General features: G+C 65.7%; 2 protein-coding genes across 3 annotated transcripts in view; one reads left to right on the top strand and one right to left on the bottom strand.

Moving 5' to 3' along the window:
- TMEM184B (transmembrane protein 184B) overlaps nt 1-11513 on the top strand; it is a 47053-nt gene extending 35540 nt beyond the window's left edge. Inside the window, exons 4-10 of one of the 2 annotated variants that reach the window (XM_051845909.3) lie at nt 2267-2357; nt 2772-2847; nt 5967-6058; nt 6716-6885; nt 7068-7262; nt 8800-8820; nt 9550-10048. In XM_051845909.3, the coding sequence (XP_051701869.1) occupies nt 2267-2357; nt 2772-2847; nt 5967-6058; nt 6716-6885; nt 7068-7262; nt 8800-8820; nt 9550-9791 (887 nt within the window). In that variant the 3' untranslated portion in view covers nt 9792-10048. Of the gene's footprint in view, nt 1-2266; nt 2358-2771; nt 2848-5966; nt 6059-6715; nt 6886-7067; nt 7263-8799; nt 8821-9549 lie in introns of both variants that reach the window. The other variant, XM_051845910.3, reaches the window with a different exon arrangement.
- A 902-nt stretch (nt 11514-12415) lies between these two features.
- Nucleotides 12416-21700, bottom strand: MAFF (MAF bZIP transcription factor F). The gene is made up of 3 exons (XM_051845936.3): nt 21481-21700; nt 14515-14581; nt 12416-14124 (listed from the first exon to the last, which is right to left on the bottom strand). The coding sequence occupies exons 2-3, from the start codon at nt 14548-14550 to the stop codon at nt 13675-13677; spliced, it is 486 nt and encodes a 161-aa protein (XP_051701896.3). The 5' UTR covers nt 14551-14581; nt 21481-21700; the 3' UTR covers nt 12416-13674.
- Between the last annotated feature and the right edge of the window lie 1748 nt (nt 21701-23448).

The following is a 23448-nucleotide window of genomic DNA, read 5'->3' as shown; positions in this document are numbered from 1 at the left end:
TTCTAGTCAGCGAAGAGCGCCCTGGAAATCAGTGGTGCTCCTGCTGTCACCAGATGTCCTGAGCAGCCAGGGGCGCATGGGCCCCAGGGGGGCAGGCAGATTCCCAGGGGGCCGTGACAGCCGCCACTCAGTGCCTCTGAGCACCCTGCACACAGACGGAACCCTCACAGTCACCTCTCGGGCAGGTCTGTTACCACCAGCTGGTGGCAGAGCCGCGTCGCAAACCCTCTGCCGTGTGTGTGAACGGACAGCCACAGCGTGGCCGCTGAGTGCGAGGGGGTGTCCACGTGGGTGCTGCCTGGAAGTGGTGGGAGACTTGAGCCACCGTGAGTGGCAAAAACGACCCCAAATACAGCTCTTTGCTGATTGTTATGGCCAGCTTTTGCCTAAAAATGTGTCCTAATAGTTTCTGTGCTGCGGTTTGCGACGAGTAAGCGCTTGTGGCCTGCCCATGCGTGTGGCTGCATTGCAAGGAGAGAGTGGGCTCCTCGGGAGGCCCGTGGGTGCTCATGCCCCTCAGCGAGAAGTCCTGGAAAGCGCCTGCTACGTGAAGTCCGGGGGCGAGAGAGCGCAGATGCCACGCTGGTCCCCAGAGGTGTCTGGGTGGGCGGCATCGAGCTGGGCTCAGAGGGCCCACGGAGTGCCGTGAGAGGGGCACCGCAGGCCATGGGACTTGGAAGCACAACGTGCAGATGGGTAGAGAACCTGCTCTGAGGACCAGGGCAGCACTCGTGCTGCAGGAGCCAGGCACCCCCTGGAGCCTCGGGTGTCTGATGGAGCCGCGCCAGGGAGCCTGGAAGGACCGTGCTGCAGGGGTCAGACCAGGTGCGGGAGCCCTCAGGCCTCCCTACCGCTGCTGGCTTTGGATCATGCATTTTCTTTTTTTTCTTTTTTTTCTTTTTTTTTTTTGACAGGCAGAGTGGACAGTGAGAGAGAGAGAGAGACAGAGAGAAAGGTCTTCCTTTTGCCATTGGTTCACTCTCCAATGGCCAGAGCGGCTGGCGCGCTGCGGCCGGCGCACCGCGCTGATCCAAAGGCAGGAGCCAGGTACTTCTCCTGGTCTCCCATGGGGTGCAGGGCCCAAGCACTTGGGTCATCCTCCACTGCACTCCCAGGCCACAGCAGAGAGCTGGCCTGGAAGAGGAGCAACCGGGACAGAATCCGGCGCCCCAACCGGGACTAGAACCCGGTGTGCCGGCGCCGCAAGGTGGAGGATTAGCCTATTGAGCCACGGCCTAAGGATCATGCATTCTCATTTTATTAGAGAGAGATTGATCTTCTGTCTGCTGGTTCACTCCCCAAATGCCCGCAACAGCCAGGGCTGAGCCGGGCCAGAGACAGGAGGAGCCTGGAACCCCACTTGGGTCTCCCACTTGGGTGGCAGGGGCCCAGCTATTTGAGCTGTTGGTTAGCTCCTGCCCCCCAGAACCATCCATGGGTCAGAAGCAGAGGAGCCAGAACTCAAACCAGGCACTCCCATGAGGGATACGGGCGTCCCAAAGTGGCGGCTTGGCCTGCCTCTGGCCTCACTCCTCCGTGGACGCTCCCCTCGTCCCCGCGTCCTTGACTCCTGCTCTGCTCCCGCGTTCTCCCTAGTTGTGCCTTCTGCTGCGTCCTCTCGCTGCTGTCTGCGCTCTCCTCCTCCCTGGATCCTGGCGCGGCTGCGCGCTTTGGCAGCAGGCTTGGCCCCCACGTTGCTGTGTTGACAGCGACCTTCACACAAACCGCTGCGCGGATCCCAGGTCTTGGCGGGGACGCTGAGCCATGCCCCGGGTCAGAGTGAGCGGCCGAGCTCCCTCAGCCTTTTGTGTTGTGTTCTGTGCACCTCTCCCGGGCTTCCTCACGGCTTCTGGTGCTGCGCCCACACCAGGCACCGCCAGGGGTGCTGGGCGGGTGAAGGTTCTGCTCTCATTCTTGCTCAGAATTTCTCCTGGGACCCCCCCACCCGGGGAATGGGTTATCATCATCGTCAGATGAGCGCGTTCACCCCAGAACATGCCCCCTGCCGGGCCTCCCAAGCCCCCCGTTTGTGTCCCCGAGAGCGGGGCTTCCCCGCACAATCCCGATATCCCCACCAGTGAAGCCGTGCATCCTAGCTTTGAACTTGCAGATGAATGTTCACTGCATTTGCTGTCGGTCAGCTGTGCTCCACAGCCTAGGACGGCACTCCCGACGCCTCCCTGCTGCCATGGCTGGCTCTCACTTTCACTGCTGTTTGGAACTCCACTTGCTGATGGGAGTGGTTTTCTCAACACCCTCTCCACAGCCTTGGTCATCTACAATTTCCTGAGCCTGTGCTATGAATACCTCGGGGGAGAAAGTTCCATCATGTCGGAGATCAGAGGGAAGCCCATCGAGTGAGTATGACGTGCCCACAGCCCCTGCACGTGAGCGGTCCTGGCACCAGCTGGACACTGCCCACGACCCGGGCCTGCTGGGCTCCTCCCACACGTCCCAAGCCGGGCCATTCACGGACTCCTGTGAGAGTCAGTGACTCCCCGCTCTGTCCCTTCCCGTCTCCCTCGTGCCTTCCTGTTAGTTTACTTCTCCCCGGTTTTTACAGTGAGTGCTTTCTGATAGGTAGGGCCAGGGCAGCCTACTGCATGGGCAGCCGCTCTGCCGCACCCCTTCTTGGCCATGGCCATGGGTTTAAAGCTGCTCCCCATCTGTGCCTGGTGGCCTGGGTGGGAGAGAGGGCAGCCTTCCCCAGCCCCCGGGAAGGGGTCTTGGCTGCTACCTCGCCACCCTCTTGCTGCGCTTGTCTCTTTCAGGTCCAGCTGCATGTACGGCACCTGCTGCCTCTGGGGGAAGACTTACTCCATCGGATTCCTGCGCTTCTGCAAGCAGGTGCGTCTACAGGCCAGGAGGGAGACAGGCGGGGGCTGGGGGCTGGGGTTGTAAGCCTTTGGGGGGTCGACCCTGCTGCTGGCCACTCTGGCCCCACTTGGGGAATTCCTGTTTCTCACAAGGCACTTCAAGCCCCCAGCATGTACGCCCCAAGCTGTTAAGGAGGCACCATGTTGGCCAGGGCGTGCCCGGACGGGCAGCAGTCGGGGTCCTGGGAGCGTCTGGTGTGGTGCGTTGGGCAGGAGCAGGTCCCAGACTCTGGCTCACTCTGACGTGGGCGAGCATGAGCGTTCTAGTCTTACCGGAACATCGCCGGCTGCGGCTGGAGGGTAGGAAGCTCTCAGCATTAAAGAAACGTGACCAAACAGGCCTTGCTTCCGGCGTCTCCCTGGGGGCTGTCCGGCAGTGTCGGTTCCCGTGGCTGTCCTCCCTGTGGCCTGCAGCAGCCCCGCCCTGCTGGAGGAGTGTGGTGGGCCCGGCTGTCTGGCTCGACTGCGTGACCTCAGATCACTCTCGGCTTCTCTGAGCGTTGGTTTCCTCCTCTGTAAGGTGGGAGTGAGACTTCTCTGCAGGGCTGGTTGTACGGTCGCACGTGCGAAGTGGTTAGCCCGGTGCTGGCCCAGAGCCCGTGGAGTCTGAGCATGCCACTCCCAGTCTTCCCGCCCTGGTGCCTGTCTCCTCCGGGGCTCCACGGGCCTCTGCCAGCCCCTCCTGCATTGCCAGAGCTCAGTCACGAGGTGGAGGGCCGCCCACAGCCGGGTCACCGAGTCACCGTCATCGTGACTTGCGGGAGGGCTGGCCGCTCCTCCCCCGTGGGGTCCCGCGGCCTGGGCACATCACAGCCTGGACCTGGACCTGCAGACTGCAGTCCTGCTTTCCAGAGCACCCTTCCCTAAGGTGTTCTGAATCCAGAGTGTCTCCCTGGGGACCTCAGGGAAGAGTCAGGAGTGCCTGGGGCCAAGGGTGGGGCAGTCAGGGTCATTGTCAGCAGCTGGCCGAGCTGTGAGTCACTGCCTCGCCTCATGGTTGTGTTGTCTGCAAAGTTGTAGTCTGATCACTAGTCTCCGGGGAATTCCTCCTAGGCCTGTGTGTGTGTGTGTGTGTCAGGTGAATCCCTCCCCAGCCCTGTGTGTGTGTGTGTGTGTCTCAGGTGAATTCCTCCCCCGCCCTGTGTGTGTGTGTGTGTGTCTCAGGTGAATTCCTCCCCAGCCCTGTGTGTGTGTGTGTGTGTGTGTGAGGTGAATTCCTCCCCAGCCCTGTGTGTGTGTGTGTGTGTGTGTGTGTCTCAGGTGAATCCCTCCCCAGCCCTGTGTGTGTGTGTGTGTGTCAGGTGAATTCCTCCCCAGCCCTGTGTGTGTGTGTGTGTGTGTGTGTCTCTCCGGTGAATCAGCCCTGCGTGTGTGTGTGTGTGTGTGTCTCAGGTGAATTCCTCCCCAGCCCTGTGTGTGTGTGTCAGGTGAATCAGCCCTGTGTGGTGTGTGTGTGTGTGTCTCAGGTGAATCCCTCCCCAGCCCTGTGTGTGTGTGTGTGTGTGTCAGGTGAATTCCTCCCCAGCCCTGTGTGTGTGTGTGTGTGTGTGTGTCAGGTGAATTCCTCCCCAGCCCTGCGTGTGTGTGTGTGTGAGTGTGTGTCAGTTGAATCCTTCCCCAGCCCTGTGTGTGTGTGTGTGTGTGTGTGTGTCTCAGGTGAATTACTCCCCAGCCCTGTGCGCCTGCAGGCTCTGCTGTGTGTGTGTGTGTGTGTGTGTGTGTGTGTGTGTGTAGGGGGAGGTTTTGTGATAGAGGAAAGAGAAGGGCCTCCACCCCTTGGCACAGGGTCAGAGGAGTCCCTGTAGCGCCCCAGAGCCCCAGGCAGGCACAGGTGTCCTTGGGGCCAGGGCCCCGTGTCTGGGTCTTGTGGGGCGCTCGTTGACGGCAGCCAGCCCCCCGACTGCAGCCCAGCAGGAAGGTCTGGGAAGGAGCTGGGCCTGGCACGTGTTGAAGCCCCTGCTGGTCGTGGTGTCCGGTCTGGCTAGGGCAGGCCCTCTGAGAGCAGGTTGGGGGCTGGGGGGGGCGGGTGCTGCACTGCAGCTTCTCCTTGCCTCAGTCTCCTTGTGTGCGCTGTGGGCGCTGGCGCTGGGACCTGCTCAGCGCGTCGTGAGCACCCAGGGAAACCCGGCCTCACCAGGCTCGGCGGCGTCCGCACTTCCCTCTTCCTCCCGGCTGGGGCTGACCGGGCCTCCGCACGTCGCTCTCCCTGGCTGCTTGCCTGATCTGGAAGGAGCCAGGCTCCCTCAAGCCTGGCTGGCTGGCGCCCAGCTCTGCCCACCTCCTCCGAGGGGGCCTCCTGGCTTGGTTTACTTGCTTTCAGACAGGTGGCCCTGGAGGTGTTGTGGGCGCTGTGGACACCGCCTGGTTTCCTGGGGCCCCTGTAGGGGTTGTGGAAAGCTAGGTAGGATGGCAGAGCCCGTCCTGAGAGCGCAGAGGTGGGGACCTCCACGCGGAGGCTGTGCTTCTACGCCGCCTCCCCCTGCAGAGGCCCCGGGACAGGGCACTGGTGAGAGCCTTCTCCTGGGGAGGCTGCCGCTCGGAGCCCGTGTACGGCCTGGGCCACGCGGCCAGTAGCGGCCAAGCCGAGCTTTCAAAACCCCAGAGCTGTGCGCTTTGTGCTGCGCTAGACCCTCCCCCCCCACCCCAGTGAGACCCCCAGGAAACAGCCATACTGGATGGAAGGGGGCCCTCGCCCATCCCACCCCCCACTCCCTGTGGGACCGGCATTGAGGCTCCCAGGACCCGGCCTGCCATCTCCCAGCCCCCTCCCCAGCACTCAGCCCCTGGCTTCCGTCCCCTCTGCCTCTAGGTCTTTGTGTGGGCGGCTTGCTCCACCATCCCCCTCTGTCTCGGACACGTGGCTGATGCCGCTCCCCCAGGAGCCTTCTGTCTCCTGGCCCGTTCAGCAGGTGTGGTTGGTCTTTCCGACACCCTGGCCTTGGCCTGGTCTCCCACAGAGGCTGCCTCCCCTGCAGACAGCAGTCCCTGTGGGGAGGCCGTGGCGCCTTCCCCCATCCCCAGCGTCTGGCCTGGGCTCTGGTGCCAGTGCTCATCCTCAGAGTGGCGCCGCCTCCTTCTCTCCCCGAACAGGCCACCCTGCAGTTCTGTGTGGTGAAGCCGCTCATGGCCGTCAGCACCGTGGTCCTCCAGGCCTTCGGCAAGTACCGGGACGGGGACTTTGAGTAAGCAGCGGGTCCCCGCCGGGGTGTGTGGGCCGTGCTCTGGCTGAGGGAGGGGGGCTGCCAGGCAGGTCCCGCGGCCGTGCCCCTCTGAGCATTAAGGATGTGCAGGCCTCGCCACACCTCTGATCCCAAGCCTGCTAGTGGGCACTCTTGCCCTTAGCCCCACTGCCGGTGCACAAGCGAGCGAGCCCTCGGCTGCAGCCGTGTTCGGTGGTGCTGGGGAGCAGGCCACAAAATCCCAGGGACCACTGCGGGGCCAGGAGCCACTTGGCTTTGTGAGCTGCATCCGCGTCATCCAGAGGTCGGCACAAGTGCCGGCCCTGTGCTTGGGTACCTCGCGCCCTCCTCCTGGGGTGCACACGACAGCCTTGCCTGGACACGGGGCTCAGAGGTGCAAGCCTGAGGCAGCAGGGCAGTTTGGCACCACCCACTGGCCTGTGGCCTCCCTGCTGGCCCCCACCAGGAGTGGCCCCCGAGCTGGGACAGCCGCAAGCGCAGCTCTGCCCTGGGGCACCCCTGCAGGTGCTGTCTTCCCCAGGCGCCTGTCGCCGCCCTCAGCAGCTCACTGAGCTCTGGGCTGCACACAGGCAGGGCGGGGGGGGGGGGCACTCTGCCTGGGGTGGGGGCCGCCCCAGCCAAGCCTGCCCTGTTCTGCAGCGTCACCAGCGGCTACCTCTACGTGACCATCATCTACAACATCTCCGTCAGCCTGGCCCTCTATGCGCTCTTCCTCTTCTACTTCGCCACCCGGGAGCTGCTGAGCCCCTACAGCCCCGTCCTCAAGTTCTTCATGGTCAAGTCTGTCATCTTCCTCTCCTTCTGGCAAGGTAAGGCCCTGCTGGAGGCTCCCGGCTGGGAGCCCGGGGGGGGGGGGGGGGGCTCGGGGCGCTGGGGGGGCCTTTCCCAGGAGCTCCCAGGGGACCCGGGCAGGGCCTCTTCCTGGGGAATTGGTGGCCCCGGTCTGGGTGGCCGACGAGGAGCTGGGGCCAGGCCGTGCCTCCCCACGCAGGCATGCTGCTGGCCATCCTGGAGAAGTGCGGGGCCATCCCCAAGATCCACTCGGCTCGCGTGTCAGTGGGCGAGGGCACCGTGGCCGCCGGCTACCAGGACTTCATCATCTGCGTGGAGATGTTCTTCGCGGCCCTGGCCCTGCGCCACGCCTTCACCTACAAGGTCTACGCTGACAAGAGGCTGGACGCTCAAGGTGAGAGCTGGGGTCCCCGCCCGGGGCCCTCCTCCCTCCTGCCTCCTTCCTGGAGGAGTTGCCGGTCAGCCGTGGGGTTCCCCGTCTACACGTTAGAGGGGGCCCCTGGGGCCTGGGGGACAAGGCCAGGAGGGACCCACGCCCTTGCCGCCAGCACTGCCGATCTGTCCTGGAAGCTAAGCCCACCGATCTCCTGCAGCAGATCTGAGTGTGGAGCCCAGGATGACAGAAAAGCAGACGGGGACTCTGGTGAACACGCAGGTCCCCCGGGGCTGCTGGCGTGAGCACGGTGATCCGTCCGGGCCCTGATTTCCTGTCTCTGAAGTTCTGAAAACAGACGAGAGACCTGACGAGTTCGCAAGCAGGCTCAGAGGGCAGCCGCCTCTCTCCTGCTGGTCTGCTGGTCAGAACTGAACGTGGAAATGCCCTGGCGAGCTCTTAAAGCTGTGCCCCCCGGCCCCACCCTCAGAGGCCCGCGGCTGGGACCTGCCTGGCGCCGCCTGGAGAAGCCGCCGTGGGCCGAGGGCCGAGGGCTGCCCCTGCAGGGAGGGCGAGCTCTGGGAGGCCAGGGAAGGGGCTGGCAGGTCTGTAGCCACTGTACCCAGCACGGCGTGGATTCCGTGGCCCTGGAATCCAGCTGCGGCCTCCCCAGGTCCTGCCAGCGTGGCCACCTCAGGCCTCAGTGGCGGTGTGACAGGTCATGGCCCCTGGGTGGGCATAGGGCTCCCTGCCCCACCCCCTCTTCTCCCCTTCATTCCTGCCCCCGGGGGCGAGGCCCACTGGGACCTTGTTTTCCGACACACCTGCGGCCCGGGGGCTTTCAGTCACTTTCTCTCTGACTGCACACCGCCCTGTGCCCACCAGGCCCCCACTGGGAAGGATCCAGCAAACACCCACCCACTCCTGACGGCAGGGCCCTGGCACCTGGCCTGGCAGAGCCTGTGCCATGGGAATTTCACCCTTGGGCTTGGGGCCTGGAGCCTGGAGCCCCACCCCCACCCCCCCAGGAGCAGGCGGGCCATGACAGAGAACTGTTTGTGCACTGTGGGGCTGTGCTGGCCCGAGCTGACTCCTCACGCTGCCCCCCCAGACACACCCACCCCAGCAATACAGCCCGGCCACGCGGGCCGCCCTCCCCCTTGCCTGCCTCCGACTACGTGTGGCCAGGCCAGTTGCCCGCCTGCTAGCCCAGGCCCGAGCCACATTTTCCTTGTCTGTAAAGTGTTGTGAGCTCTGTAAAGCTGCAGCCGGGCTTGGAGAGAAGTTGGGGTCGGGTGTTGAGCCTTAGACACAGAGGGGGAGCCCCCACCAGCCTGTGTCCCCTCCCTGTGTGAGCTCTTGGGAGGGGCCTTGCTGAGCGACCGTCCCCTCAGGTCACAGAGGACAGCTGGATGCCCTGGGTGCCTGGCGGGGTCGGGGGGTTGGGAGGGGAGGTGTGGGCGCCACGGTCACTCAGCTGTCTCTTGTCTTCTCTGTCTCTCCGGCTCCTCTCCCCGCCCCCTTGCCCCACATTTGCCCCGGGTTTGGCCGCGGGCAGTGCCGACATACGGCCCTTACGGTAGGTCCCACTCTCGGTCTGCACGTCTGTCCTGCACGTCAGTTCTGGTCACTGTTGCGCCTCTGTCCGTAGCTCCTCCTGTGTCCCATCTCCTTCCCACGGGCACTGCGGGTGGGCGCCAGCACAGCTGCCTGCCCCAGCACCGTCGGTAGAGCTTGCCTGCTTCCATCCTGGTCTCATTGTTCTGGAATCCACCCTGCTCCGTTCTGGGGCACAGTGCGTGTGAACGGGGTCGCAGGGACATTCGCGATGCTTCCACGGCGGGGAAGGCGAGGGTGGAGAGAGCTCCTTGGTTAAGTCCAAAAGTCCTGCGGTCCAGAGCTGGGCTCCTCGCTCGTGTGCCGGCACTGTGGCCCGGGCCGTTCTCCCCTCGGAGAGGCAGCGCGGCAGAGCGGAGCGGGGAGGGTTTCCCACGTCATCTCTGTCCTCATGGGAGGGGCCTGGGCGGGGCGTCGGCGGAGCCTGGGCGCTCCCAGCTCCCAGGCCCTCTCGCCCAGCACACATGACTGTGTCCCGGCCCCGGAGCCCGGCCTGGCCTCCCGAGGGTGTCGTGTCTGCCTCCCCGCAGGCCCCCTGGCTGCTCTGTTCCCCAGCCAAAGGACTGGCTCCCACACCTGCCCCTTCTCGGGGGGTTTGGTTGAAGGACAGCCTCAGGGTGGGGTCCGGCCGGGGGTCAGGTGCCTGAGGCTGAGCCACTGCCTGACCCTCCCGCCGCCCCCCGCCCCGCAGGCCGCTGCGCCCCCATGAAGAGCATCTCCAGCAGCCTCAAGGAGACCATGAACCCGCACGACATCGTGCAGGACGCCATCCACAACTTCTCGCCCGCCTACCAGCAGTACACGCAGCAGTCCACGCTGGAGCCCGGGCCCACCTGGCGCGGCGGCGCCCACGGCCTCGCCCGCTCCCACAGCCTGAGCGGCGCCCGCGACAACGAGAAGACGCTCCTGCTCAGCTCCGACGACGAGTTCTAACGCGGGCGGCTGGGCCGGGGCCGGGGGCGGCCGGCGCGGCTTGGGCTGGCCCTTCTGTATCGGACCAGAAACTCACATATCGCTTCCTGAGGAGTGGCCAGACGCCGGCTGCCCCGAGAACAGGCCACGCGCGCCCAGGCCAGGGGCAGAGGACACGGGCCTCCGCTCTCGTGGGGGCCTCGTGGGACTGGGCCAGATGCGCTCGGGGACCAGCGGCTGTGGCCTTCCACCCTCCCCCTGCCCAGACTCCTGCTGAGGTCGGCAGGCCCAGCCCACCCCTCGCACCGTGCAATACCCTGGCCTGGGGCTTCCGGGCCTGCTCCCGTCTCCCGCTCCCCTCTGCCTGATGCTAGATTCGCCTCGCCCCGGCAGGAGGAGGGCACGTGGACGCCCATGGGCCCCTCCTGGCCCACCTGCCTGGCATGCTGCAAGGGTCCAAGCCAGACACCACGTGCCACCGCCCCACCCGGGCAGGTGCTCAGGAAGAGCCCTGCTGGGTGGCCTGACGTGGCCGCGCCCTGCCCACGGCCTGCCGAGGACAGGGGGTCCTTCCTCTTGACGGGTGTGGAGCCCTTGCTTCCGGCTGCCCGGGCCGGCCTCCCAGCCCTCTTCCTGGTGGAGTAGGAGTCTCTGCCGGTCCCGGCTCTCCCTGGCGCTTCTCCCTCCGGTTTCAGGGGACGGGTCTGAGTCTCCGCATTTCAGGCCAGTTTCCGGGGGGGAGGGTGGGAGGTGGGAGGTGGGAGGAGATGTCCCCGGCTCCTCTCCTGGGCTCCTGTCTGCACAGGGCCTGGCGCTCTGCCTCATGTGGCCCCCGGCCATCTCTTCTGTGCCTTAGTCACATATGAACGCTCGCTCTCCGCCCCCGTCTGCTCTGGGGCCTTCCTGCTGCTGGCACTCAGAGGACCCTGCAGTGCCGGGCCAGGCACCCTTGGACGGGCCTCAGGAGTGGCCAGGACCACCCCCTCCCTACCCCCCTCTGTCCCCAGACCCCTCAGGCAGGCCCGGCCTAGATGGGCCCCTTGTAGGAGGAGCCTCAGGCCGCCACGCAGGCTCACGTGGGCACAGTGCGCTGGCATTTGACACCTGGAGAGCTCTGGGTTCGGGCTGCAGCCGGCTCTCCAGGGAGGGAGGGTGAGGAGGGCCCTGCCCTGTGGCTTCCACAGGGATCTTCTGTCACTCCCAGAATGGGGGGGCCGCGGGTGGGGGTGTGGATCCATCCCAGCCCGGAGCCCACGCGTGGAGTACTGGACGCCAGCTCTCGGCCGCCTGTCGGAGGGCGGCCCTGGCCGGCTCCCCGCCCCTTGCGTCCCCTCCTCGTTTTCCTTTCTCCTTCCAGGCCAAAGTGTGTTGCTGGGTCCTGCCCCCCATCCGTGCCTGCTGGTGTGGGGGTGGGGTGGGGTGGGGTCGGGGAGCGCAGGGGCGGGAACGCGTGTCCACTGCTCCGTCTCCTTCCCAGGACGCATAACCTACCTTGTCTTTGTTGTTTTAGTTTTTTCCAGATAGAGTAGCTCTTTGTACATAAAAAAATACTTGAAAATTAATTGTATGACGTATGAGAAGACAGAGCCTAGTTTTGTATCTCGTTGTATGACTGCCCTGAGCTCCACCAGAAAGCCGCTCTATTTTGGTCTCTGTGACATTTTAAATGCGTGACAGAAGTGAGCAGATAAAGTGAGGAAGAAGTATATATATATATATGAGATAATATAGATTGTACCGAAACCCTCCTGCCTCGGCTGCGCTGCTTCCAACCCCTGCGTGTGCTGGCCTGTGTGGGGCGGGGTGGCAGGAAGCCCTCTCCCTCCCTGTGTGCCATGGGTGGGGGTGGGGGCTTGTCACATGGCCTCTCCCCAGCCGCCTGGCCACCAGGGGCCCCTCCAGCCAGGCTCTTCCTCCTCCCCCGTGCCCATCCTCCACCCTGGGACGCGGGTGTCTGGCCGCGCAGGCCTTCCTGGGACCTGGCCCGCGGCTGACAGGGGCGCTCAGGAATGCGGCGTGGGTGGGGGAAGTTCCTAGCCCGCCCCGGGCCCAAGGTAAACAGTCCCCTCTGCCCCCCTGGCTCCAGTGCTTTTCCAGAACCCACCCTCCCCCCAGTCCTGCTCACAGCCTGGGCGCCCAGTGCCTTCCCCACCCGTGCCCTGGGGTGGATCCGGTGAGGCTGCAAGAAGCCAAGTGGGCGCCCCAGGCTCCACGGCGCGGGGCTGCTGGGTTCAGACGCCAGTGCCGCGACGCCCCAGAGGGGCCGGCAGGTTGGGCTGACACTGGCGAGCGGGCCAAGGGAAAGGCCGGGGCTGCGCAGAGGGAGCCGCTGCCTGCCCCTCCCAGGACGTGGCCATATTTCTGCTTCGCTGGGAGGGTGACTCCAGGAGCCCAGGAGTTCTGCTCTGGGAGGGGCTGCGCTCGCTGAGGGGACGCCCAGGGACCTGAACCCTAGATTTCCTCGTCCTGGCCTTCCCCAGGGCGCCTTGTAAGTCAGCGCGGCCCTGGCCTGTTCCCGCTTCCAGGCCACCCCACGCCGCCGTGCGCAAGCCAGAGATGGGCCTCGCCCTCCCACCTGCCAGAGGGTCCCCAGGGGGCGAGAACCGACCCATCCTAGGCCCCCCACTCACACGCAAACACGTCTCTGTGGAAAAAGGACTTTATTCAGGAAGTCTACAAAATACAGAATGCGGATAACGCGCTCACTGTAAGTCAGAAAATAAATAACGTCTGGGGGCCGGGCAAGGGTGGCTTTTTTTTTTTTAAATACTTTTGTGTGTGTGTTGTTGCCATCCAGCTTTCCCTAAATATAAGATAAAATATTGTGATTTATTTGCAGGTATAAAATATAAATCCCAGCTCAGGGCCATGTGCCACTTTCCCCAGGAGTGGGAGTTTGGGCTCTGGCTGGGGAGAATAACTTAGATTCGTGCAATAAATAACCAGTGGGGGGCAGGTGTATACAGTGGGGGGGGGGCAGGAAAAAGGCCATCCGTGCACTGGTCGCCCCACCCCATAGCGGGCAGGGACGGACCCAGGGACTCACACCAGGCAGCAGGACCACAGGCTCTGCCTCCTCACCTCCACCTGCCACACGGTCACTTCCCTCGTCCCTTCTCTTTGGCCAGCTCCAGAGCACCCTGGCTGCAGGGAGAGCCCAGGGTGGCCAGGCCAGTTCCCTCCCTCTCTTCCGTCTGTATCACTTTCTTGGTCCCTTTGCTTCTCCTCCTGTCCCTTGCAGAGAGCTGGCTCCCAGACCAGGGCAGCCCTCCGCCACCTCTCCAAGTCCCTGTCCACCGTCCCGTGGAAACCGTGGCTGGAACCCTGCAGCAGAGTGGGAACTGGTGTTTGGTTCCAGCTCACTCACTCACTGAATGTGGCCCCAGGCACCGTCCCCGTGAGTCACCGGGCTTCAAAGGTCGTATCCAATGACCAGGCTTTGGAAGGCCAGACACCCCCACAACCCAAGGCGGAGGTGGGAGCAGGAGGGGGGTCTTCCGGGCAGCGTCTCAGCAGGACAGCCCCACGTCAGGGACAGGGCCAGACCTGGTGTCAAGGGCGCATATTGGCACAATCGGAGCAGCTACCCAATAAGGGGTGCCCCCTTCTCGGGGCCGCCGTGTCCCATTCCTCCCAGCATGAGGAGGGGCAACTCCCACGGTCCCACGGAGACGGCCGGAGCCCCGCCCCCACGACCGACCGAAGTTGCCCCTCCCCAAGGCACTGGGTCCCAGTTTCGGGGGCTGCAAGAGGAAGACGCGGCCCGGGAGGAACTGTGGGTTCGCCACAGGGGCAAGTGGCTGCAGAGCAAGGGGGCCCTGGGGCAGAGACCTCGCTTAGGCACTTCGGGAGGGGCGATGGGATGGGGCTGGGGGCGCGGCTCGGGCGGGGGACGGGGCGGGCACTAGGAGGAGCAGGAGGCGGGGCCGGGGCCGGGGGCCGGGCCGGGGCCGAGGGCCGGCGCGGACTTGACGATGGTGATGACGCTGGCGGGCGCCACGAGCGCGGCGGGCCCGCGCGCGGCGGCCACGGAGCGCGCGAAGCCCTGCAGCGCCTCGCACTTGCCGCGCAGCGCGTCGAGCTCCAGGCGCATGGCGGCGTTCTCGCGCGCCAGCTTGTCCACCTCGCGCTCCAGCTCCGACTTCTGCTTCTGCAGCTCCTCCTTCTGGCACACGCGCTTCACGCGGCAGCTGGCGGCGTAGCCGCGGTTCTTGAGCGTGCGGCGCCGCTGCTTGAGCCGCGTCACCTCCTCGGCCGAGAGCCCGCGCAGGTTCCGGTTCAGCTCGCGCACCGACAGCCCCATCAGCGCCTCGTCCGACAGGTGCGGCGTGTTCTCGCTCAGCTCGCGCTTGATCTGCCGGCAGGGGGCACCTGAGGCCCGGGCCGCGCGCGCCCGCCCCCGCGCCCCGCGCGCCCCGCGCCCGCCCGCCCCGGCTGGTGGCTGGAATCCGGAAAGGGGAAGAAATGCAGCCGACGCCGGATCCGAGCGCCAGAGAAGGCCGCCCCCGGCTCGTCCCGCATTCCGACCCAGCACCGACCGCTCCTGAGCTCGGCCCGGAAAGCACCTTTGAAAGGGGAAGTGCTCGGCCCTGGGGGCGCACAGCCCCCCTGCGCCCCGGGCCTCCCGGTCCGCAGCCCGGGGGCCCTTCCCATGACGTCACGAGTGCCTGACGCCTGCGGAGCCCCCTGGAGGATTCCAGGAAGGGAAGGGGAAGTGAGCGCCCCGGCCGGGCCACCTCCTCACCTTCAGGGCTTTGCTGGATAAGGGATCCACAGACATGTTGGCAGCCGGTGCCCTCGGGGCTGGAGACCTAGGGGAGAAAGGAGGCCACCAGTTGTTTTTTGCTCCCCACTTAGAGTAAAATCCAACTCCTCCCTTAGCATTCGGAGCCCCTGCTGTGTTGGAGCGCACGCCCAGCCCCTTCCTCTGCACACTGGCCCAGCCACATGCTGTCCCCCGGCCTCCTCAGAGGGACCCTCTACCACTCAGGCCCGAGCCCAGGGTCACCTCCTCGGGGAGGTCTTCCCTGGCCGCGGGGCTGAAGCGCCCCTGTGTCACTCGCTGCACCTGTGCACTGAGTGGTTTTGTGGTTCGTCTCTCTCCATCCGTTTTCCCAGGAGGGCAGAGGCTTTGCCTGTCTCACCACACGTCGATACGTCTGACTCCGGGGCAGTGCAGAGCAGGCGCCCCACAAACCCACAGCCCGCAAGTGGGCACTCCTGCCCCGGCCCAGCTGTGATCTGACTTGATTTCTGCAAGTTCTCCGGGGCCAGCGCTGTGGCGTAGCCGGTAAAGCTGTCACCTGCAGTGCCAGCATCCCACATGGGCGCAGGTTCAAGTCCCGGCTGCTCCACTTCCGATCCAGCTCTCTGCTGTGGCCTGGGAGAGCAGTGGAGGGTGGCCCAAGTCCTTGGGCCCCTGCACCCGCGTGGGAGACCTGGAGGAAGCTCCTGGCTCCTGGCTTCAGATCGGCACAGCTCCGCTGTTGCAGTCAACTGGGGAGTGAACCAGCAGATGGAAGACCTCTCTCCCTCTCTCCCTCTCTGCCTCTCTGCCTCTCTGCCTTTCCTTGGCTCTCTGTGTGACTCTTTCAAATAAATAAATTAAAAAAAAAAGTTTTCCTTCAAGTATAACCTACATACAGAGAAGTACACAAAACACACGTATAGCCAAGGACTTCACAATGTCCCCAGCACCCCATGGACACAGCGCGGGGCCAGTCCCCAGCCCTCCCCAAGCACAGGGGGCGTGGCCCAGCAGGGCCCCAGGCAGCGGGGCCCCAGGTGTGGCAGCAGCTGTTTGCCCAGGCGTGCACCTGGCACTGGGGGCGCAGAGGTTTATAAACACTCGAGGACGGCACCTGCCGGGGTCAGCGGTCACTGCTCTGGGACAGGCAAGGCCTCCCAAGGCCCCTTGAAAGCAGCTACCCTGTCCCTGCCTGGTGACCAGGCCTCCTGCAGTGTGACCCGAGCGCGCTCCTGGGCCAACCCCCGTGAGGAGTGGGAGAACACCAGGAAGCTGCCTGGTGACTGGAAGCCCGGCGTCCTAGACGCTGTCATTACAAGACCCCAGGAACTGGAGGCAGGGTGTGAAGGGCCGGGGCCAGGCCCCGGCTCCCTGACACGGCCGGCAGGACCCGGATGTGTGCTGGGGACCCTGGAAGAATGCAAGAGCAACAGGCCCTGGCCCGCACACGCCGGGGCTTGTGGAGGGCGGCCCGCAGAGCTCTCTGCACCACGTGCCGCCCCGCGTGTGACCCAGGGCAGCACGTCCATCAGGGCAGCTGTCCTCTCCCAGCAGCCTCCACGGCACCCGTCCCAGTGGTCTCCACGGCCACAGCGGTGCGCCCCAGCACTGGCTGCTCCTCCAAGGGACCAGGGAGCTCCCTCCGCCCGGCATGCCTGCTCCCGGGACAGCCACGGAGCTTGCTTCAGATCCCACGTTCCCAGCCACTGGTGCCCACGGCGCGTGCACACACACAGCCTGTCTCCCTCCCCAGCCTCGGGTTTCTCTAGAGCACCCTGGGCGTCGCTGATGACCGATCCTCCTGTGTGTTGCGTCTGTGGAATGGAGGTCCTGTGGCCCACAGCTGCCTCCCGGGGCTTGGGGCAGGGGCCTGCCAGCCCCTCCCCGCCCACACGGCCAGGGGGTCCAGCAGCTCCAGGGAAAGGAGGAGCGGTTCAGGGGCGGGAAGCTGGCACCCACAGGGATCTCAGGCCAGCGGGCTCTAGGGACTTCCCGTGCGGTGGCCAGGAGGGGCGAGGCCCAGGGTCCCAGGCCAGCGCTCAGCAGCCGTGGTGTCCTGTGCGGCTCCCCGGTGGGGAAGGCCTGCTTCCTGGTGGAGCTCTGAGCTGTAGCCCTCACTGCTGAACAAGTGGGCTCCGCCTGGGCCCGGGCCTCAGTTTCCCTGCCTAGCCCCTCCAGTCCCTGTGGGCTCGGGCCTGGCTTGCCCAGCAAGCTGTCTCTGGAGGCCTCCATGCCTGCCCCCTCACTATCCCTCCTGCCTGGCCCAATCATATGGACCCCACACTGCCCTGACCAGTCACTGACATGTCCAGACCCCGCCCTCCGCTACCCTGCCCGTCAGAGCCACACACGGCCCTGCCACACAGTGCCCCAGGGAGCTTCCTGCCCTGTGAACCCTCCTGTGCCACCACCAGACTAGAACCTGCTGTGGCTCCCACTGTCCTGAGGCCAGAGGCCGGCCCATCCCCAGGCTAGTGCACAGCCTCAACTGTGCACCCCAGCCATGTGGGATGTCTTCCTCTGACCCCACCCGGGCACTCCCCCCCCTCCCCCTCCTCTGTCGGGCAGGCTCCTCTTCATCCTTGTGCCCTCCTCCTCCTCCAGGAAGCCCTCCCTGACCTTTAGGCCTTGTTAGGCACCACCCCCCACCTCCACCCCCCTCTCCCCACCACACAGCCATGGGCTGTTTCCTTGTCTCTCCACCAGGCAGGGAGCTCCAGGGGCTGAACCAGGATGGCTGGCTGGGCGGAGTCACTGACACCATCACCCAGCTGGTCAGCGTCCAGGCCTGGCCAGACACAGTCTGCGAGAAAACCTCAGGCCAGCCCCCAGTTCCTCCTCCTTCCCATCTGTGTCCCTTCCGAGGGGTAGAGACGGCACACGGGCGGGGCGGGGGGCGGGGCACGGCAAGGGAGCAAGGTGGGGAGTGGGAGACGGAAAGAGCACTGAGTGGGGGCACGCCCTGTCCGTCTTCTCCAGGCCACCTGACCTTGGCCGAGACTCCACCTCTCCGGGTGTCCACTCTCCTCTGCGCGGTACCTGCCTGGCAGGTTCTGGTGGAGCGGAGGGGTGCATGCAGTGGCGGTCAGCCAGCGCCCGGGAGGGCAGGAAAGCGAGAATCCGAGCTGCCGGAGCCGGGGCCACAGCCAGCCCTGGCCGCGCTCTGCCTCAGCAGCTCCCAGCTGCCCGGGGCCAGCCCAGGGACGGCCCTTACAGCCCTAGGCCCCACCTCCTCACTCCCCCAGGGGGCGGCGGAGACCCAGAGGGGCCATCGCTTGCCTGAAGTCCCATGGGCACCTGTGAGGCCTGGACTGAGTGCCGGCTCCTCTGACGACTGTGACTTGATGCCTGGCAGCCCCCTGGGCCACACAGCCAGCACGGGGTGGAGTTCAGGACGGGGTTCAGTGTGAGGTTCAGGACGGAGGCCACCCTGGTGCCCACTGCCGGGCTTCGAGGGGCCAGGCTTTGGGCGGGGCCTGCCAGGACACCCGCATCCGGCTGCACAGAGGGGCCGGCCGCGAGGGGACCCCTGATGATGGGGTGATCCCTGATGATGGGCACAGCACGGAGACACTGGCAGGGGCCACACGCTCGGGAGCCGCGAGCGGCTGGCTCGCCCACCACACCCCTCTCCCCCGCCCCTGCCCACTCATGGCTCATCAAGCCCACACGTACTCCCAGGAAGTGACACAGAGCCTCTGAGTCCTTCTCAACACAGCCCTGCCTGCCCCTCTCGCTGCTGGGGCTGGCTGGGACACGGACCCCAGGAAGTCCTCCGCACTCCCCTCCAGCCCGTCGGCTCCCGCAGGCCCCCGTGCCCAGGGGATGTCACGGAGGGAAAGTCACAGAGGGAAAGTCCCACAGGCTGCCGCGCTGTGCTGGGAGCCCAGGAGCCTGGGGCTTCCGGCCCTGCCGGCCTGGGGCTTGCACAGCAGCAGAGCCGGCCTCGGCCGGGTGGCTGCGGGTGGCAGTGGGGGACTGGCGCCCCGGGGCCTGCTCCCACCCCGGCCAGCGCTCTCTCAGGGCCTCCCTTCCTGGCCTCTTCTCTTCCCTCGGAGGCTGGCAGAACCCCTCCCAGGGTCTGCAGGTTCCTAACCTTCTTTGGAGGCCTGGGGAGTGAGCTTTCTCTTGGGGATTGACAGAGGCCTCGCCCAATCAGCAGCCAGCGGCTCTCGCGCGCAGCCCCGGCCCCGGCCCCCGGGCCCACCCCAGAGACAGCCTGGAGACGGCCCACCCACTGGCACGGCTCCTCCTGGCTGCCGAGCCATTCCGCTTGCGCGCTGTGAGGACACAGGGAAAAAATGTGTTTTCCTGGGTCTTGGCAGCTGGCGCTGGGGGCACTCCTCCCTGCTGGAAGGGGAGCAGGGCAGGGGGAACCAAGCACAGCAGGGAAGTGACGGCGGGGGGCTCCAGCCCGGGCTCTGCCCCCCACTCACATCCCGGCCTCCCCTCCCCGGCATGCCGACCGCCCCTCAGCCTGAGGTCCCGTTCCCACAGTCATGGCCTCCAAGCTGGTGGTATCCTCGGAGCACCAAGACCACCAGCGGAGGAAGGCCTCGGAGGAGGGTAAGGAAATCAGTGCAGGATTCCTGGAGGCGGGGGCGTGACAACACAAACTCCTAGCCCCTTCTGTGCTTGCACAGCCAGAGACCACTTCTCCTTTCGGATGGCCCAGGACCACAGCCGCCTCCACCTCCACGCCCTGTCCTCCTCGGGAGCTGTCAGGAGGACTGACACAGACCCACACCGCTGCCCGGCTGCCCCCCGCTCCAGCCCATACAGGCCAGGCTCTCCGCCTGCTCCCAGGATCTCAGGCTAACATCAGCTGAATGAATGGGCATACATCCTGTGTACGTGTTCCCCAGACACATGGCAGCGTGTGTGCGTGTGTGTGCATGCATGTGTCCGCGTGCGCGCGCGTGTGCATGTGTGCGTGCGCGTGTGCGCATGCATGTGCGTGCGTGTGTATGTGTGTGCGTGTGCATGTGCGTGCGTGCGTGCGTGCGTGTGCGTGCGTGTGTGAAGCCCCCAGCCCCACTCCCTTTGGGGGACAGCGTCAAGACGCCAGGCCCTTTCCCCCCTCAGGGCGCGGAGCTCTTCGGGAACATGGACCCAGTGCTCACGCACTGCGTCTGCAAACATCCAATAGCTGTGGCGTGACGGGCGCCGAGGGTCCACGGGGATCACAGCCCCTCACGCCAAGGGCTCCTCGGACAATCACCACCCATCGCTCGCTGGTCACCTCCTCAGGGACGCCTCCCTGATTGCCTTGGCTAAGTCAGAGCCCCGTCCCTACTTTCAAACCACAAGGACTTCCCCCAGCGCCTGGTCCATTGGCAAGGCGAGGCTAAGAGTGTTGGCACTGGGGCAGCCCACGCTGTCCTCGGCCCCGTGGACCTGGGGTGCGTCTGAGCGGCTGCAGCTCCCAGTGCTAACTTTCCATCTGCGACTGAGTCAGCGCCACTTCCCCTCAGCCCGTGACCCGCGGCCCTATTTGGGGATGTTCCCTGCCCGGCTTTGGCTCCCGGCCCCGCATCCTGCTGGCCCGGAACTGTGGGCTTTGCCTTCTCTCGTGTGCCCCCGGGAAAGAGGCTGTGCACAGAGGCGGCCTTAACGTCCCCTTCCTACCTGCCCTCTGCCACTCTGGGGGTTGCACACGGGGACACCGAGGGTCCCAGCCACGGGCGCAAAGCCCCAAAGGCTCAAAGCTGACAGACGACAGACGACCCTCGCCCTGGCAACCTTAGCTGCCCCCCGCCCCCGGTTCTGCAGCCTGTGCGTGGGGAGAGAGGGAGCCAGGTGAGCGCCCAGAACCCTCAGCAGCTGCCACCGGGCCAAACGCGTGCTTTCTGCAGCTTACAGGGAAAGGGGCCAGGTCAGTGCCCACCCTTCACACTCCGCCTGCTGACCCTGCCGGGCCCCAGCTGACAGCCCTGGCTCTGCCGCTGGCTGCTGACCGGCTTCTGCGGCCCGGCTGTCCGTCCATTCGCCCCGACTGGGTGGTCCCACCTGTGCACTACCAGGAGGGCAGAAACCAGCCCTGCCTATCCTCCACCACCCAGAATGCTCGCCTGGGACCCTCCTCTCCCCCCAGGCCTGTCTGTTCCCCTGGGACAGGGGATGAGCAGCCCCGGGGGTGAGTGAGGTCTTAAGGGTCCACCCTCCCCAGGGAGCCGGGAAATCTGGGGATGAGACCCCGGGCTCCAGCACACCTTAGTTCAGGGACCCAGCAGGGTGCCAGGTGAGAGGTGCCCAGCCCAGCTGGGTGAGGTCTGGCCAACCGCGCCCCACCCTGGGTCTGTAGGCACAGGCTGTGGGTCACATGGCTGCGGCCCTGGGAAACCCCACGGAGAGCGGTGGGAGGGGCAGCCCTGGTTGGCAGGAAAGAGTGGGAGGCGGGGAAGAATCCCTGGACCCGGTGCGATCACGGACCCGGCCGCCGCCTTCGCTGTCTTCATTCTGCCTCGGTCCTGTGGACGCCCTGGGGCACGCCCTCTCCTAGGTACACACGCATGGACACCATGGACACACACAGGCACGCCCGCTGGCACCAGGGGCACACGCACGCGCGCCCCGCCCCGAGGTACACCGCGCGCGCCCCGGGCCGGATACCTGGACGCCGGCCAGGGAACACACGCAGCCGCCGGCCGCGGACGTAAACACACCGCGCACGCAGGACGGCGGGCGCGGGTCCAGGGCCGCTGCCCCCGGCGTCGCCTGCCCGCCCTCCCGCGGCCCCCGCGGCCTCGGAGGGGGCCCGCTCTGCCCCGCCCGCCCAAGCCGGCTGCGGCCGCGGCGGGTCCAGTCTTGGCCCCCCGGCCCGCGCCCGCCGCCGCGCGGTGGATCCGCGGGAGCCCCGACGGAGCGGGCCCGGGCGCCCCGCCTCAGCTACGACCCCCGGCGCGGGGACCCCGCCGCCTCGCGGCCCCGCGCGCAGCCCCGGCCCGCGCCCCGCGTCCTCACCGTCTCTCGGCCCGCTAGGCCTGGCGCCCCGCGCGCGTCTCGCCGCTGCCCCGGCCGCTGTCCGGCCCCGCGCCCTGACCCTCTGCTCTCCGGCCGAGCCGGGTCCCGGGAGCGCCGCGCCGAGTTTTGTTGTGGGGCGGGCGGCTCAGAGGGCCTGGGAGCGCGGAGTTGTAAGGCGAGCTTCCCGGAATTACTCACTCACAGGATTCCTTTCATTCATAAAAACCCAGTCATGCGGTGACGTCACCCCGCGGCCGCCCGCCCCGGCCCCGCCCCCGGGAGGCCACGCCCCGAGAGGCCACGCCCCAGGGAAAAGGCCACGCCCCGGGGCCGCCTCCCTCCCTCCTGCAAGCCTGCCCCAGCCCCGGTTCCAGCGCCCCCGGGATGCGTTCGCGGGACGCCTCGCGAGAGCTCGCGTGGGTGGGGGTGTCATTTGCTTCCCTGGCTGCCGCTTTGAGCCTTTTGTCCGGATGACCTCATCCAGTCCCGTGATTTGTTATCTATTTATTGAAAGGCAGGGAGCCGAGACAGCCGGTAAAGAGGTTGTCCATGGGCCGGTTCACTGCCCACATGCTGACAGCAGTCGTGGCCGGGCCAGGCGGCAGCCAGGAGCTGGGAACTCCACCCCGGAGTCCTAGCCACCCACCTGCTGCCTCCCAGGTGCGCAGAAGCAAGGAGCCGGGATGGGGCGCGGAGCGGCGCCCGGGGCTGCAGGTGTGTGTCCGTCAGGCCCCGATTCATATTTTCAGGGCTGACGGCTTCTCTGAGTTTGCGACTCAGCCAACCACCCACCCCGCATCCCGCGGCTGTCAGTTGGGACTGCGATCACAATGCCAAAGCCCAGCTCCCGACCACAGACCCCACCCCCGCTGCCGCCAGTCACCCCATGGGGTTCCTCTCCCTGGTCCTCCCTTCCTCCCTACTCAGGAATGAGCCCGTCTGCCCCCGCCCAGCCCCCTGCCCACCACCTGCTGGTCGGCTTCCCTGGACGCCGGCAGAGCCTCCCTGTGGGCTCCCTGCCCTGCTCCCCAAGGCCCTCTCCGTCCACGAGCCAACGTCCTCCTGGGAATGGAGGTCAGGTGTTTTCCACACCGCCTCTGGCTGCACACCCTCAGTGGCCTGTCTTCCGTTAGTAAGGAATTGTGCCTGTAAGGCCGTCACAAAACACAGCAAGCAGCGGAGTAAGGGAGAGGACTTATTGGCGGAAACCCGACAGACTAGGGGAGGGGCGAAGAAGGAGAGCGTAGGGGGGAGAGAGAGAGAGAGAGGGAGAGAGGGAGCCACGTGCAGGAACAGGTCTTCTTAAAACTTTGCCAGGGGCGGGCGGGGAAGTAGGAGCAGTGAATCCCATTGGATGGGGGTGGAGCTGACACCTGTGGTGGGGCCAAGGGGTCACCTGGCTTCCAGCAATGGCGGGGGGGGGGGGGGGGACTAGAGCCTAGGATGGCGTCTGGGGTGTAGATCGCACCACAGATAAGAGATAAGACTGTGCCATTTTACTAACAGCACCTCTCGGGGCTGGCACTGTGGCTGGGTAGGCTAAGCCTCCGCCTGTGGCACCGGCATCCCACATAGGCACAGGTTCTAGTCCCGGCTGCTCCTCTTCTGATCCAGCCCCCTGCTAACAGCCTGGGAAAGCAGCAGCAGTTGGCCCAAGTGCGTGGGCCCCTGCTACCCATACGGGAGACCCGGATGGAGTTCCTGGCTCCTGGCTTCAGCCTGGCCTAGCCATTGTGGCCATTTGGGGAGTGAACCAGCAGATGGACGACCTCTTCTCTTCTCTTCTCTTCTCTTCTCTTCTCTTCTCTTCTCTTCTCTTTCTCTGTAACTCTGCCTTTCAAATGAATAAATAAATAATTTTTTTTTAAAAAAGGAGGCCTTTCCTGACTTCCCTGGCAAAAGGAATCTTGAGCTGAAATTTGTTTTTATGTTACGTTATTATCGCTACAGGCTATCACCTTGTTCATG

Source organism: Oryctolagus cuniculus, chromosome 11 (genome assembly GCF_051225735.1).
Source record: "Oryctolagus cuniculus isolate XC-2025 breed Fujian yellow rabbit chromosome 11, ASM5122573v1, whole genome shotgun sequence".
NCBI classification, from domain to species: domain Eukaryota; kingdom Metazoa; phylum Chordata; class Mammalia; order Lagomorpha; family Leporidae; genus Oryctolagus; species Oryctolagus cuniculus.
This window is presented reverse-complemented; position numbering and strand designations above follow the sequence as displayed.